The sequence below is a fragment of the Lichenostomus cassidix genome, chromosome 17 (genome assembly GCF_008360975.1).
Source record: "Lichenostomus cassidix isolate B80296 chromosome 17, HeHo_3.0, whole genome shotgun sequence".
In the NCBI taxonomy this organism is placed as follows: Eukaryota; Metazoa; Chordata; class Aves; order Passeriformes; family Meliphagidae; genus Lichenostomus; species Lichenostomus cassidix.
In genome coordinates, this window is record NC_139497.1 from 4946025 (window position 1) to 4961750 (window position 15726).

General features: G+C 42.6%; 1 protein-coding gene across 19 annotated transcripts in view; it reads left to right on the top strand.

Annotated features, from left to right (window-relative positions):
* FNBP1 (formin binding protein 1) overlaps nucleotides 1-15726 on the top strand; it is an 88162-nt gene that overhangs the window by 64500 nt on the left and 7936 nt on the right. For 4 of the 19 annotated variants that reach the window (XM_085077020.1, XM_085077022.1, XM_085077023.1 and 1 more), the window contains 3 exons: nucleotides 2165-2362; nucleotides 3722-3904; nucleotides 11958-11972. In XM_085077020.1, coding sequence (XP_084933146.1) covers nucleotides 2165-2362; nucleotides 3722-3904; nucleotides 11958-11972 — 396 coding nt within the window. Of the gene's footprint in view, nucleotides 1-2164; nucleotides 2363-3721; nucleotides 3905-8740; nucleotides 8828-11957; nucleotides 11973-12121; nucleotides 12158-15726 lie in introns of all 19 variants that reach the window. The other 15 variants (XM_085077034.1, XM_085077036.1, XM_085077037.1 and 12 more) reach the window with 7 other exon arrangements.

The window sequence follows — 15726 nt, forward strand, 5'->3', positions numbered from 1 at the left end:
TTAGTTATATTTGAGCAGTTACAAAGGGTTAAGTGTGTTCTGTCTGCAAACAGTAGTGTCCATAAAGGGTTTCTTTTTCTTACATATCATAAAGGATTTTTTCATCTCTGGAGCAGTAATTTCTAACTTTGTTGATTCTAATGGAAGTGCTGGATTAGTTACTAAACATGAAACTGTGTAAATAGGATTGCTTTATGCCCTCACTGCACTGCATAGAATTCCTTTTAATATCCATAGAAAACTGCCTGGATTAAGCAGGGAATACTGGTTTGCTGTTACTCTATCTCTAAGGCAGTTTTAAATAAGTTTTTTTCCATTTCCTCTTTCTGACCACTTGAACAACACAGAGGTCATGTTGCACGGGTGAGCTGTGGTGACTGCTAGGTGAACCTGTGCAGAACCTGATTCAGAGGGTTACAGCAGCAGATAAAATGGATTTGTTATGGGCTTGCAGTTCCTGTTATGACATTATTTCTGTGATATATGGAGCATGCTGGCTATTTTTAACTCCATTGTAGTGGAAGGATGTTTTGAATAAATGGAAAGAACCCTGTAAAATTCAGAGGGGAAAAATGAAAATCCACATGCATAGGAGAAAATACCAGTGGAGTGTTTAGTGTAACATGGTGTAATCTCTTAAAATCAGAGAATAGTTTGGATGGGAAGGGACCTTAAAGCTCATCCAGTTCCACCCCCTGCCATGGGCAGGGACACCTTTCCCTGCTCCAAGCCCCATCCAGGCTGGCCTGGAACACTTCCAAGGATGGGGAATTCACAGACTCCAGGCTCTTGTAAATAGTTCTCTCCATCTTTCCTGCAGGCTCCCTTTAGGTACTGGAAGGCAGTAGCTGAGTCACCCCAAAGCCTTCTCTTTTCCAGGCTGGATAATCCCAATTCTCTTAGCCTTTCTCATTCTTTTCCCCTCTTCTCCAATCCTTCTTCATATTGCTTTCACATCCATCATTAAAAATTACTTCAAGTTTAGATCTCAGGAAGTTTTAATGTCAAACAAGGATGGGATAATTGAAAGTGTTGTTCTACTAAAACTCATGTAGTGTTTTCATGGTGCCACCTGACAGACTGAGGATCTCAAATCCATGTGGATCTTCCCAATCCCATGAAGACTTTTGCAAAGCTTTTCCTGTATCTGTGTTTTGCTCAGTTGAGCCTGGCCTCTGGATATCTTTATATCCCACTAGGTTTCTCCTGAACAGCATTTTACCTACGGCCATTCACAGAACCTGTGAAATGCCTTCAAAGCAACAATTTCATCTTCTTATGTAACAGGGCAGTGATGCTCTTCTCTAGAGAATAATAAGATATTTGTGTGCCAAGGCACAGTTTCTCTAGTGATATTAGAGTACAGCTGTTAGGGTATAACATAAAAATCTCTCTTCCAAAGAAAACAAGTAGAGAAGAAGTGTATTAGGATATTTTTTCCTGAGTCCATTAAATTTAAATGCATTTGGCAAGCTGAGGTCTGAATTTGATCTTATCTATAATTAATTTTGTTTGTAGACTTGAGCAGGAAAAATGCAATAGATTGGGTTTGCTTTGATTTGTTTTTTTAATTCTTTTCCATCTGTCCAAAACAAAAGAGCAAAGCTATTGTAGAGTCTACATCCAGTTTGTGGCTGACTTACATCCCTCCTAGCAATCCCAAAAGGGAGTGTGGGTTCAGTGGCTCCCACACCAGGGCGCCAGGCTGCTGGTGACCTTGGGCTGCTCAGATGTTGGGTAAAGCTCATAAAACATTTACAGCCATTTACTGTCACTAAATTCACAACCAGCTTGTCAACTTGTGGCAGAGTGATCACACAAGAGCTGCGTTATATAGGAGTATTTATTGGGAATTTCCTCTGATTTGCTAACAGCTGTATCCCAGCAAATCTGTGCCTTAAATCTTTCTTATGAGTCACTTACTGAAGTGTGATTTGCTTTTCTCAGCAGTAAAGTTCATAAACTCTTACTCCTTTTCTGCAGAAGGTGGAGATTGTATTGATCCTGGGTTCTGGAAGGGTGTTCTTTCCCAGCAATGAGCCAGCTCACTCCAAGGGTTGGTCCCACATGGACAGACTTCCTTGTTCTGCCTTAATGTGCCACCAATTTGATTGCAAGCCTCACCTGAGATGTTCACACCTGTGTTGGATCTGTCTCATTCCAGGATTCCCAGATGGTAATAGAAGCCTTTAAATCAGGGTTTGAGCCTCCAGGAGACATCGACTTTGAGGATTTCACGCAGCCCATGAAGAGGACAGTGTCTGAATCCAGCCTCTCCAACTCCAGAGGGGATGGCAAGTCAGAGCCCAAGTTTGGTAGCAAATCCAAGGGCAAGTTATGGCCATTCATCAAGAAAAATAAGGTACTGATTTGCAGACTTAAGCTTGGTGCTAGTATGTGTTTTGTCAATAACCTGTGTCTTGTCTAGTAATCTTGGCAAGCTCAGTTTTTTAAAATAGAATTTTAGATTCAGAAAGTTAATAACTGATGTCTTAATAATGGTGTTTTGTTGTAGTCTTTGGTTACTTAAGTTTCTTTATATCTTTAATTTTTTTTTCTTGTATAATTTCATTAATTATGTTGCAGTTTTTAAATTAATTTGTCACGTCTCTGCCATGGTCCATTTCTGTTCCTAACTCAGAGAAGGAATTGTAAACCACTTACCTAGTGCCATGTGTGCCAACTAACATTGTTACCTGTGGGAAGCTTCAATGTGGCATTACTGTTTTGACACTCCTCAAACTCTCCTTGGCTTTCCATTTGCGTTGTCTTTCCAGTCTGTGCACTGGGGTCAGCAGGTGGGTGGCTGGGAACAGGGAATTGCTGGGATTCACTCTGAAGCACAACTAATGGAGCGTAACTAACTGAGCAGTTGACTTTTTAAAAGATCATATTAACTGATGTACCCATTAAACCTTTTTCATCCCACTGTCATACTTTACACCATAATGCATGGCAGCATTTATCTGGGGTTACCAGGACGTGTCAGGGGGACTGGACTCAATCAGGTTGCAGTAACACTGATGGAAGCCCAGAATAGCTTTGCATTTTTGACCTCTTGCTCTGACCCTTTACCAAACCACTTAAATTTGAGTGAAAAGCTCCCCCTGTTCACAAGGGGTCATTCCTGTAGTGCTGGTGTGAGAGAGGACTTGCTGTCTGGTGCTGACATCAGTGTAGCCAGAACAAAAACACCACCAGGACTAACTCCTGAGCAAATTTGTAGAATAATTTGTACAAGTGAGTGTGATGCACATTGCTGAGGTATGATTTGGAAGCAGGAAGGAATGTGGTTTGTTGTTTTCCAGATAATAGAAACGCTACTGGGCACTAAGGTACCTTCCTTATCTGATCCATTTAAATTCAGGTATTTGAAAGCTCTATCCATATGCATTATTCCGAGCTGTCCACAGAGCAGAACAGGGCAATTGATGGGGATAGTGCTGCATGGAAGAGTCTGCATGAGCTTCCTTCAGAATACTTTTGTGTTACTCTTCTGTTGCACCACTTACTAAAACTTTCATTTATCACAACTCTTCATTTAACACGACTCTTAACTACTGCTTTCTCCCCTCTTTTGAACCATGGCCTTTAATATTTAATTATTTAATTGGTTTTTTTCTCTGGATTTCAAATATTGGTTTTGATGCTTATTTTCGTTTTGTGTTTTATCTTTTTATTTTGATTTTTATTCTGTCACTTCTCCATCTCTTATACGTAGCTTATGTCCCTTTTAACATCCCCCCATCAGCCCCCTCCTCCTCCCCCTGCCTCTGCCTCACCCTCTGCTGTTCCCAACGGCCCCCAGTCTCCCAAGCAGCAAAAGGAACCCCTCTCCCATCGCTTCAACGAGTTCATGACCTCCAAACCCAAAATCCACTGCTTCAGGAGCCTAAAGCGCGGGGTAAGTTCTCCTCTGGATACCTCTCTCTCTCTTCTCTCTCTCTTTCTTTTCTTCCTTGCGCTTTTATTGCACGTTCTGTTATGTAAAAACTTTTGTTTTGTGAACGGTTCCATTGTGTTTTATCATAACATGCAGACAAATCCAAGGGTTCCCGACCTATAAAGCCGTTTGTAGTCAAAAACCCCACAATGAAACCACAAAAAGTACAGTTGCTGATGGAAATTACCCATCTGGGTGTCTTGGGGGAGGAGGGATTGTACAAAATACAGAAGGAGGAGCTGAACATTGAGTAATGCTCATGTAGAAGTCAAAGTCATTAGTTTTTTTCTCTGCAGGGTGGGTTCAGCTTAATGTCTGTGTCAGAAGGAGAAGAGTAAATTCAGAGGGATTCTAGAAAATAATTGTTGTGTTTTCAGTTGGTAAGAGTTCAGGCATTTCCCTGGTATGATCTGACATTCTTGCTGGAGCAGTGGGAATTTCTGTTCTGCTCACTTGGCCTCAGCTTGTGCTTCAGGTGCTGCAGTGTTTGTGTGGTAACTCTGAATCTTGGCATAAGAAACTGGTGAGATGAGAAAGGTGAACTGATTCTGGGTGCTAATAAAGTTGTTTCTGTGGTCCATGTGTGCTTTAAACCAGAACTGCCATGCCAGGGGAGTTTGGGGCACATTTCCCAGGGTGGAAAATCTTTATCAGTGCAGTATGCAAGCTCCAAACCACAGAGGAGAGGTTCTGAGGGAGCAGGATTTGGGATTCCCCTGCCAGCAGCTGCAGTGCTGTGTGCTAATGCTGGTTTGAGCATTTTATGGTGGAAAGATGCTGGAAGCCTCTGTGGCTGATTTGGGAGCTCACCTGGGTTTAGGTCACACTGGACCAACACTTGGTGACACATCCACACTGTTCCAAGCTCAGTGTCCCTGTCTCCCTTGCTGCTGATAAAGAAGGAAATATGGCCTGACAGTAGCTGGGGTTATATTCATTAACCGATGTTGGAGTGTTTCTGTTGAATTAAATCCTCTCTTTGGTGGTCTTCATAAGCAGTAACTAAAATGTCAGCTCTCTGAGGTAAAATTTTCCATTTTTCAAACAAAAAAAAAGACTATCTTCCCAGAAGCTCTTGTGTGGCATGGTTGTGCTGAAAATTTGCTGGCACAGCATGGCTTTGCCTCCTAGGTGAAGGTCCTTAGAATTATGTTCTTCTGTAAAAATTACAGGAAGGAGAAAAAAGTGTTCAGTATTTTAGATGTTTTTTAGAGCAGACTGTAGCAGTAAGGAAGTGACTACTTAAAAAAGCCCAAATTCTGCTCCAGGCGCTCATTTAAGACTGAGGACTGGAGCTGTATAAAAGCAGAGATGATTTCAGTGGGGAACTTCAGTGGTTGGTTACAAAGAACTGAGAACAGTGCTGTAAACAATGCACTGTCTCATCTTGTTACAGACAGCACAATTAAAAGTAAAGATGTTTTAAACAGTTTCAGTTCTTTGCGAGGAAATTGCCATTTAATGCGACATTCAGAACCCAAAAGTCTCATTTCTTCCCATCCCTGTTTCACTTGGGAAGTGGGAAGTTTCTAAGCAGTCCAAAAGCTTTCCCTCCTTTCCCCAGTTGCAGTTCAGCTCAGAGCATCTTTTCTCAGTGTTTTTTTTCCCCAGGAGGAGACAGACTTTCAATTCTGCCTGTGCAGCAGCAGAGCTGGGGATGTGCTGGGTGCTGGCAGCACTCCAGGGGTGGCAAATGGAGTTCTCCTTGTCCTGGGCAGTGCTTGGGTCACTTTGGGGTGAAGGCAAAGGGAGAGGTCAGCAGGTGTGTTACCATCTAGTGCTCCAGAGTGCCATTCAGAGAACAGAATGTTGAAAATAGTGCTGAATATTTCCTACTTGACTTAAAAACACTGGTTTGTAGTTCCATGAGCACTTTGCCAGTTTTTATTTCAAATGTGCAAATCCCTATTGAGCAACTGCTTGGCCATATAAGCAGTTTTAGCTAATTGCTTTTAATATTTCCTGAAGGAAGGCCATTGTTTTATGTACTCACTATCTAAGAAATGCAAGCACACCTTAAAAATTCTGAATGCCATATTGTTTCAAATGCTTTGTGAGAAAGGCAAAGTAATGAGAACAATGTCTTATAGTCTTCTCTGGAATCCCTCAAATTTCTGCTGACACATTCATTGAGAATGTACAAAGAAGGGCTATTGCTAAATCTTCATTTAAACCTTTCACTGTGTTCTATTTCATTTCCTTCCCCTGTCAGCTACCAAGATGTTTGTATGTAAATACTTTTCCTGCCTGACTCATCCTGAGGATTTGGAGTCCAGTGTTCAGATCATCATCTCTTTTATCCCAGAGGGATGAATTCAGGCCCCTTGGATCATCCAGAGACATGGAGGAGGAGGAGAGGCTGCAAACCTCTGGCAGCTTCCTCTGTCTCATTTGAAGACTTGTCAAATTCACATTTTATAGGTCCTTGGTGATTTGTATTTTACAAATGGTCAGACTAAGAGATCATCAGAGTGCCATATGACCTTCAAAAATAAAATCATTCCAATCAGGCAAAAAGGAAATCAAGAGCCACTCACAAATCCTTTTAATTTTTCAGGTGAAAAATGAGTGGTTGGTATTTGTTTCAGTTTATATGACCCCTGTTATATCAGCTACAGCTAGACAACACTACTTTAACCTTACTAAGTTTAGCCAGATTTCCTTTACTCAGTTCTTTTCCATTCCTCTGTAAAATCCAAAACCATCTGATTTTTGCTCAGGAGCATGAGCAGTAATGTCAGAAATACTGGATTGTGATTATTACCAGAGAAGTGGAAATCTTCTCTACACAGAAGAACATTTGACATGTACAGAAGTACATCAGGGAAGCAACTTTTGGAAGGTCATTCAGGGACCAGCAGGGCAGCACAGTGTAACAGGAGTTCAGATTCTGGATCATTTCATTTGCTCTGAATTGTCCCTGCACTGCTGGGTTTGTTCCTTGGCAGAAGTCCACTGCAGACACCTTCAGTGAAGGTGCCCACAAGGCTCTTTAAATGTTATTTTAAAGTATTCAGCCAAATTGCCAAGCAGGTGCTTCCTGGATTTCTTGATAACCTGAGCTCTCAAATCCTACAAAGCCAGGGGAAAAAAAGTTTATTTCAGGAAGAACGGGATCACACTCCTTTTTCACTGTCTTAAGGAATAAGGAAAAGAAAAGAAACTATTTGACATTAGCAAGTCCTAAGACTATAGCAGGATAAATTCCAGCAGCAGGACTTGCACGTTGTAATTGATCCTTGAAACATAACACATGAATGGATTCCCATACAACTCCTCCATGACATCTGTGAGATCAGAACGTGTCTGGAGAGGCAGTGTGTTTTAGCAATTCCCTTTTAAAATTTTGGTTTAGCATCTTATGTTGCATTTGGCAAAATCACTGGTGACTGTTAAAACAAATTATATAATTAGCTATGATATGTCCTGTGCCCAGTCTGGTTTTAATTTGCTTCCAAACCAAAAATCCTATGAATCTTGTTTTCATGGAAGGAAACAGATGCCTGAACAATTCACAACAGATGCAAGGTTAATGTGGAGGCGCCAATACCAGTATCAGTGGTCACTGCCAATATGAAATCCTAGTCTGTTAAAAAAAAAAAAAATTAAATATTTAGGTGCTGCCTCTTGTCAGTGTCTATGGTTTTCTAATCACATTTTTGTATTTTCTTCAAAGCTTTTTTCTTCTAACCCTTGCAGCAGAAATGTCCATTATAGAGAATGCCATAGAACTGTTAGAGCACTTATTCTGGATCGCAGCTAGGAGAAGGGGAAAAAGCTCTCATACATTTTTTGTGTTTTTTTCAAATAGCTGCTTAAAAAGACACCATAAAATTAGTGTAACGCTTCAAATCAACTTCATCTCTTTAGGGAAGTTGAAGCCAGAAGAGCACAAAGAATGAGGAACCAGTTACATAACTCGTAATTTCATTTATGCTTGCTCTGCTTTTTCTAATTCCATTTTGAGGACAAAGGAAACTCGGCATTCTGCTGGTTGATGCTAATTTTGTGTTCTTTTGTTTTCGTGCTGTAGCAGCAGTAACCTCAGCACCTTTTGTTAAAGAGCAATCCTCCAAACTAACAACATCCAGGGGTAGAACTTACACCTGTGAATGACTCTGTGTGCATTGTGTGAACTTGGCTTTTCTCCCTTGCTCCTGGGAAGTGACAGAGCAGGGAGGACAGCCTGGGAGCTGGGACAGACATTACTGCCAGTATCCAAGTTCCATAAAGCACACAGAGGAATTTTTGTGGTTTCCTTTCTAGTGGAAGTTGTTGACTTCATTACAATGTGATTTTATTTCCATCGCTCCCGTTGCTGTTGTCCCTCCCTGCCCGTCTCCTCTGACACTCTGCACTCCTGTCCCTCGACACTGAGCTCTCAGTCTGCCCCACTGATCAGTACTTTGTTGTTCTGTGAGCATGCAGAGACAGCAAGCAAACCACCCCTCTCCAACCTGCCCTGGGAATACTTGTTGTTCTCACGTCAGTGTCTCTCTCCGTGCCACCACTGGGACTTTTTGGTGGGTGGGGTCATTACAGCCATGGTTTATTCTAGCACTGAGAGAGAGATTTTCTGACCTTGGTATTTAAGCAAGCATTTGAAAATACTATATTTTCTGATCTCTCTGAGCATGCTGAACTCTTAATACCCACCTGGTTCCCAGGAGGCTCCCACTCTGCACTCTGAGGCTAGTTAAACACCAAGCTGTCTTTTGCTGTAGAAGCAGTGAACACAGAGGTGCTGCTCTCATCCCCGGTGTAACCAATGTGTGTTTTCTCTTGCTGACTCACCAGCAGACACAGTCTTTGTATATTCACAAAGAACTCATGAAGAGGACTTTAGGGACACCCACGTGTGCCGTTGAGGCTAGGGAGTATGTTGTAAGTCTGAGTATGGTGTGATCAGCCCATACCGTTGCTACACAGTCGCTAACCCCACTTACAACGCCGGCCCGAGTGTGCTGTGGGAGTGTGCTTTGTCAAAGAGCCAAGGAAAATTCGGTGGGAGGCAAGTGGCAGCTTACAGCGTGATGTGCAGGAAAGATGTCTGCTAGTCCTGGAAATGCTGAAATTGGCACGATTAAAGCAGCTGGACCTGTGAAATTCAAAGTGTCGCAAACAGGTTCCGCACATTTATTCTAAATTATTTAATGAATGCGGTCTTGGGCATCATGAGCAACCCCTGATGGACACCAACACGTTCTGTGCCTTGGTTGTAGAGCAATCCCTAGAGCCTTTGGAAGCTTCTCTGAACTGTCTGTAATGATGATAGTTCATGGAATCAAGAAATGTGACCTCTAAATCTGGTACTTGGGTAAAGCAGAGTATGGGGAGATTGTTACAGGGCCACTAAAAAGAAAAGAAAGAAAATTACTTCTTGGTTGTATGGAAGTCCGGTGATTTATTTCAACCCCGTTTTCTGTAAGTGAGGTTAGTGGCCGTGACTGTCCAATAACACATGGACCTGCTGGCTTTCATGCTCTCTCATGTGTTATTGAAGCTTGTGGCTCTTAGAGTCTTCATTTTTTCCCTGCAAGACTAAGCTGGGCTTGGTTTAAATTGACAGCTTGAAACACATTTGCTCATTTCAAGGAAATGTAACTTATTTGATCATTCGGGGGGAAAATGCCTTTGTTCTCCCAGGAGCTATGAGCAAGTTTCTCGCTGTGAAAACCCAACAGAATGGGCAAAAGTAGTTATGTAGTGTTTAATGCAGATTTATTTTCAATCTGCTTATATTTGTTTATAGATACTGAATCACTGTCACGTAAAATTACCAATAAATTTCAGAAATGGAAAACTGAATATGACTTATTTCAGCATTTCATTGTTTCCAGCCTATGAACTGCTTTATTTATTCTGGTTATAACAATTCCTGATGTACTATTTGGAAATGCTATTAATAAGTTCTCTATTTTTGTCATACTTAACAGCATAAGAATTGGGCATACAGTCTGTAATCCCTTTCAAATTTGCTGAATTTGCAGCAAAAGAATAGCCTTGATGCAGATGATTCTCCGCAGTATTTAGTGCCTTTAGAGTGAGTAGTGTTTAGCCACTAGCGCATGTAGCATACATTTGTGCCTTTTTAGAGTGCTTCATAGGTAAATATTTATTCTGCACCATGAGTCTTGTCTGTATCTATGTACAAGAATCTCAATTTGTGCTGATCATGTCTATGCTAAAGTTCACAGGAGTGCTAAAGCAATGATGCAAACACAAGCTGCCTACGCTGAATTTCTTCAGACCATTCTTTCTCCTTCTATGATTGCTCTCTCCAATGGATTGGTTTTGTTTGCTTTTATGTTTTTTAATGGCCTCTTTAGGTCAGAGAGTGAGTTTCTTCATGGCACTGTGATTATTATCATGTGTTTGTTCCCTAATGGACTGGACTGCAGAGGGAAGTGTCACTGCTGCCTTGTCACTGAATGGTCAGTTCACATGCAGCATTTCACTGTTATTTTAAGGCCATTTATTTTTCTTGAATGGCTGGCATGTGTTACTGTACAAATCCTGGTAACTAATAATGGGAATTGTTATTTTGGGGGGAAAAAGGTGTATTTCTTAAATCAGCTGTCCACAAGAGGTGTGGAGCCTTTATTTTAAATCCAGTCCTAATGAAACGAGGTTTTGATAAAAATGGATCATCTGTTTGAGAACACCATTCCCAGGAGCTGTTGGTAGTGACAGAGGGTGTGAATGGAAAGAGGTTCCCATGTTTGGCAGCAGAAATCCTTGCCTGGAGAGAGGCATTTTCCAGCTTTTACCTTTCAGCTGTTGTTAACAGAGTGTGTGCTTTTATGCACCTCAAATTTGTTGGGTAGTTTGAGCATTTCACAACTGTCCCCAGAGCAGGCTGGGCAGCTCAGTGCCCATTGCTGGAGGAGGAGGAGGAGGCTGGGTGGAGTTTGGATTCTCCCTTTCTATCTGGCTTTAGATCTCGAGCAGCTCCCTTGTGCTTGGCACAGAACTGAGCACTGTTTGTCTCCCTATCTCTTGGAAAACCTTCTGAACTGCAGCTGTTTTGTCGTTTTGCAGTGCTGGAAGAGGCTTGGGGAATTTTGGTGGTTTGGTGCCCAGGCACAGTTGTTCACCTGGGATTTTCTGGGGCACCTGCCCAGAGCTGTGTGTGCAGGTGAGGCAGGGCAGAGACACAGCTCCATGGGCACACACTGCTTTTAGTCTTGCTCTCCCTGAGTCACTAAAAGATAATGTTTGGGCTCTGTCCCAGGAAATGTGGTAACTTCTGAAGAATTAGATCATGTATATCATCTAAGGAGGTTGAATAATGTCTTACCATGCTGTCATAGAATCAGTTTGGTGTCAAGAGAACAGATTATTTTTTTCCTCCTCCTTGGGCCTGACCTTGTCTGACTATGGCCAAAGTACGTTTGAGTCTGAGCATTTGTTTTGGAATTGTTCAAGAATGTGAAATGGTTTTCTGTGCCTGCCTGGGCAGCACTCTGCAATCCCCAGGGATGGTCCAGGGGTGTTGCCCTTTGGCTGTAGCCAGAGAACCAGGCATTCCCTGGAGGTCTTGTGGTGCTGGGTGCTGCTGGAGCCACTCCTGAGCCAAACCTTGGAGGAGAGCTGAGGGGTCTCCCCATCCCTAAAGCCCTTCCATCAAGTGGCTGATGCATTTCAGCACATTTTTAATCTGAAGTGACCCTCATACATTTGCAAGGTGTGAGTTTTTCCCAGCTCAGTGCTGTTGCTGTGATGAGATCTCCCAGTGTTGCTGTAGCCACTGTCAGTCAGTCCAGGCCTGATTTCACCTGTGCCCAGATGCAGCACTTCCCATTCCTGTTTCTGGCCAGGTCATGGCAGCTTCCCGAGCCCATCTTGTGAACTTTTGCACAGATCTGTTAGTGTGACCCATTTTGCCTTCCAACAGCAAGGGGATTGTGTCATTTTATTGTAACATCAGCCTGAAAAAGTTCCTCTTCTACTGATGCACTGTTGTTTTTTCTCTCTCTCCCCCCACCCTATATCTCTCCAATTTTACATGAAGCTTTCTCTCAAGCTGGTAAGCACATTTACAGCATGCCTGTCCTGTGTTTTAATCACAATTTCCTGTGTGTGTTTTAATGTGCACTGTGCCACATGTGGCATGACGCTGAAATTAACTGTTAAATTTGTTTCTTCTCTGTGTTTGCTTTTTTTGACATTTATCAGATAAATCTGAATACACAGGTCTGGAATCTAATAGAGGTGATCAGAATTCAGTCTTCTAATAAGCTGCTAAAAAAATTAATTCTAATATGTAGTTTAGTTTTCACTTTTGTAATCGAGGGCTATGAAAATGTAGAAAAACAGTATTGAGTAATTCTGCTACTGTATAAGTATACATTAAAGCATTAAAAAAAGGAGGAAAAAATTTAAAATAAAGGTTTCTGTGCTTGCTGGACTTTTTCCAGAGAGCCATGCATGTCTTTCTGTGTAAAGCAGCTGCAAAGCTTGCTTTCCTTGTCCAGTATTACTGGAAGTCTGCATCATTATCACCTACATTTTACAGCCCTATGTAGTCCTTCAGAATAACCAATAATGACATTAATTAAAGTTCTGTAAACCTTAACCAACAAGGTTAACTCAATCTGATTTGAATTTGCAAATGGAGAGATATGCATATATGTGAATCCTAAATTCCATCTTGGATGCAGCTGGGAAGGTTGCTTGAACTATGGTAAGATAAAGATGTTTCTGAGCTGGAAAGGGAAGGGGTGAGCAGACCTGGGAAAGCAAATGACATGCTGAACTCCATACACAAGGTACTGTTCTGTTTGAGACATTCCACATCTTGCTGTGTCCCTGACAGCTCGTCAGCATTCCTGCACCCCTGGAGAGTCCTCAGCAGGAGAATGTGCCTGGTTTGCTGACCCACCTTGTGCAAGCAAGAGCCACAGAGAGTGATGGCATTTTTGAGACCTCAGGGGATCCTCAGGGCCACCTAAACTGCATTAGCTCCCATGTTCTCTTATTCCTCACCAGTTCATGCCTTTGGGTGCTCTTTGCCTCCACTTGCCCTTCCCTGTGAGGGTGGTGAGGTCCTGGCACAGGACCCATCCCTGGATGTGTCCAAGGCCAGGTTGGACAGGGCTTGGAGCAACCTGGGATAGTAAAAGGTGTCCCTGCCCACAACAGGGGTTTGGAACAAGATGAGCTTTGAGATCCCTTCCAACACAACCCATTCTGGGATTCTACACATATCTTGTTCTTGGACACATCATTGTGGGCCTGTTCTGCTCATGGCAGCTCATCCAGAGCAAACGTGGGCCACCCGAGCTGCCTGGAGTAGCCCTGGCAGTCTCAGGTCCTGCTGTTTCTCTGGCAGCACAGTTACTTTCTTGGGCTCCCTTAGCAAGGTTGCTGCTCACTGGAGACCTGTGGTAGGTCTGAGGAATGATGGGAGTGCCTGGGATACTTGCAAACCTTTTGGCTTTTGCCAAGTCACTGTCCTGGGAGTCCAATGCATTTGTTCTGGATTTGCACTCATTTTCTTGGTCACAGTGCTAGTGTGCTGTGTAGCTGAGTTAAACCTTTGTATGTAGGAATAAATCCTGGAATGGCTGACCTGGCTTTTCCCCAGGAATTGCACAATTTGGAAAGGTGTGCAGAGAGGGCTGAGACCTATTTTCACCTCAGGTGGAGAAAAGCAGCTTTTTGTAATCTCCTCTTGGATCCTCGCTATGCAAGAGCCAAAACTGGGGCTGAAAAAGCTCCTGCTCTCCTCATCTGTAGCTTCAGCCTAGAAACTGATCCTAACACTGCTTCTGTTTTCACAATCCTTCATCTTGGAACAATTTGCATCCTATATTGCTGTATCTTGGTATAGCAGCACATCACAAATAGCACAGCTTTCCCTTCCACCTCACCGCTGCAGAATTTCTAGGTAACATAGGCAATGTCCACGACTTGAGAGGTAGCCCAGGTGTGTTTGTGCTTGAGAGCATGAAATGTGCCCAGCATGTGCAAAAACTGCTCCTTGACTCTCCCTTTGGAACAGGGGCTGCAACTTCTGATAGGAAATTCCTGAGCACGGACTGAAGTCAGTGAGATCACCTCCAGTCTTGGGTGTGCAGCTCTGTGCAGCACTCATGCTTTGGTCTGAAGCATTGTCAACAAAGCTGCTGGTTTAATCCATCTTACAGCTTTTGAATGAAGTTGAAGAATCAAAAACAAGACATCAGAAAGAAGATGCTGTTCCGAATTTGACTCTATCTGTTGCATTCTACTAATGTACAGCTGGGGATGTTTTCAAGCCTGTCTCTTCTGCTCAGAAGTGAGGAGGATATGTCAGAATATGTTATCTAGACTTTCCTGCTTGTTTGTTTACAAAGCTGCCTCCAGATGCTTTGCCTCAAAAAGATGTGTATGGCTTTAGTGTAGATTACCCATAAAATAGATGGAATCACTCTCATGTCTGTTGTGATGTGGGAGTTGCTGTCAAGGAAAATCTAAACATTAAAGAATAAATGAAAATAGATCTCTCCTCTACCAGGCACAACAAGTAATGTAAGCACTGTTAGGACTCCGTGTGGGTAAAGTTTCAGAATCAGCATAACTTTCTCAGTCATTTGCCTTAAATTTGCTTTCTCATTGTCTCACGAATGGAATTTTAAGTGTATTATTGCACAGATGATCAAGGCTTAACTAGAAGCACATGCCATCTTTGACTGGAATCAATGCAGCAGCAGCTTCATCAGGCCTGCTCTGTTATTTTGGAATGGCCAGTCCAGAGGAGAAGGTGACCTGTGTGTGCTTGTCCTCTGACACCCCCACAGTTTAGTTTTGAACAGCTTGTTCTGCAGCTGCAGGAGGAAGTCACAGTGTCCCAGCACAGTCAGTACAGAGCCAAGGGTCTAATGAGCAGCTTTTGTGGCAGTGTCTCCTCGAAATCTCACTCCTCAGAGAGAAATTTGGTGTTTTAGCAAGACTGATGTCCCAACCCTGCTCACCAGCTCTCAGTAAGCTGATGGACCACTGAGTTTAGTTACTCAGCTTTATGGTTTTACCCTTCTTTCCCCCATATTTCCTCTTAGAAATGAGACAGGGAATGAGCAGAAAACAAAACAAGCAAAACCTGCCAAATTCAAGCTGATGCACATGAACCTCACTCCCTTGTGGTGCAACTAACCAGTATTGATGTGTGTTCAGTGTAGCCCAGCCAATCTGCCCCCCTTGCCTTCTGGCAAGACAAAAATAGGTGTTACTGTGAAGAAGAGAGTGTGGATATATTTTATGTGTCATCTATCTGCTATATCAAATTGAGGCAATCAAGAGGAGACATAGCAGAAGGCAGAAAAGGGGTTTTCAAGCAGAATCACACAAAGGTAACCACTGTGGTCTTCACTTTTTTTTTTTTTTTCCTTTTGGTTGTTTTCAAACTGACTGATTCCTTTGATATAACTTCTGGTTTTTTTGTGAGTACAAGTGAGAGGGGAAAAGTTGAGAGACTTTGGCGTGGAATGTGGACCCTGGAAAGTAAGCAGCATGTTTTTTTAAATTGCAGAATCCAGCAGGGAATGCTTCTGTTAGCTTGGTGTGCTCAGAAGAGCCCTGACATAAATTAACTGTGTTGGACCAGCACTCAGTCAGCAGTGCACAGGCAAAGTGCAACTGTGACACAGGAATAGAAGCCAGGAACTGCTTTTATGGGAATGCTGTTTGGAGCAGAGTGAAGGAAGGCAGGAAGGATCAGCTTTCCATGCGAAGAAAACTCTGTTAAATAAAACCTGATTATAAAACTGTAGATAAAAATAATTTCTCAGCTTTGTTGCTGG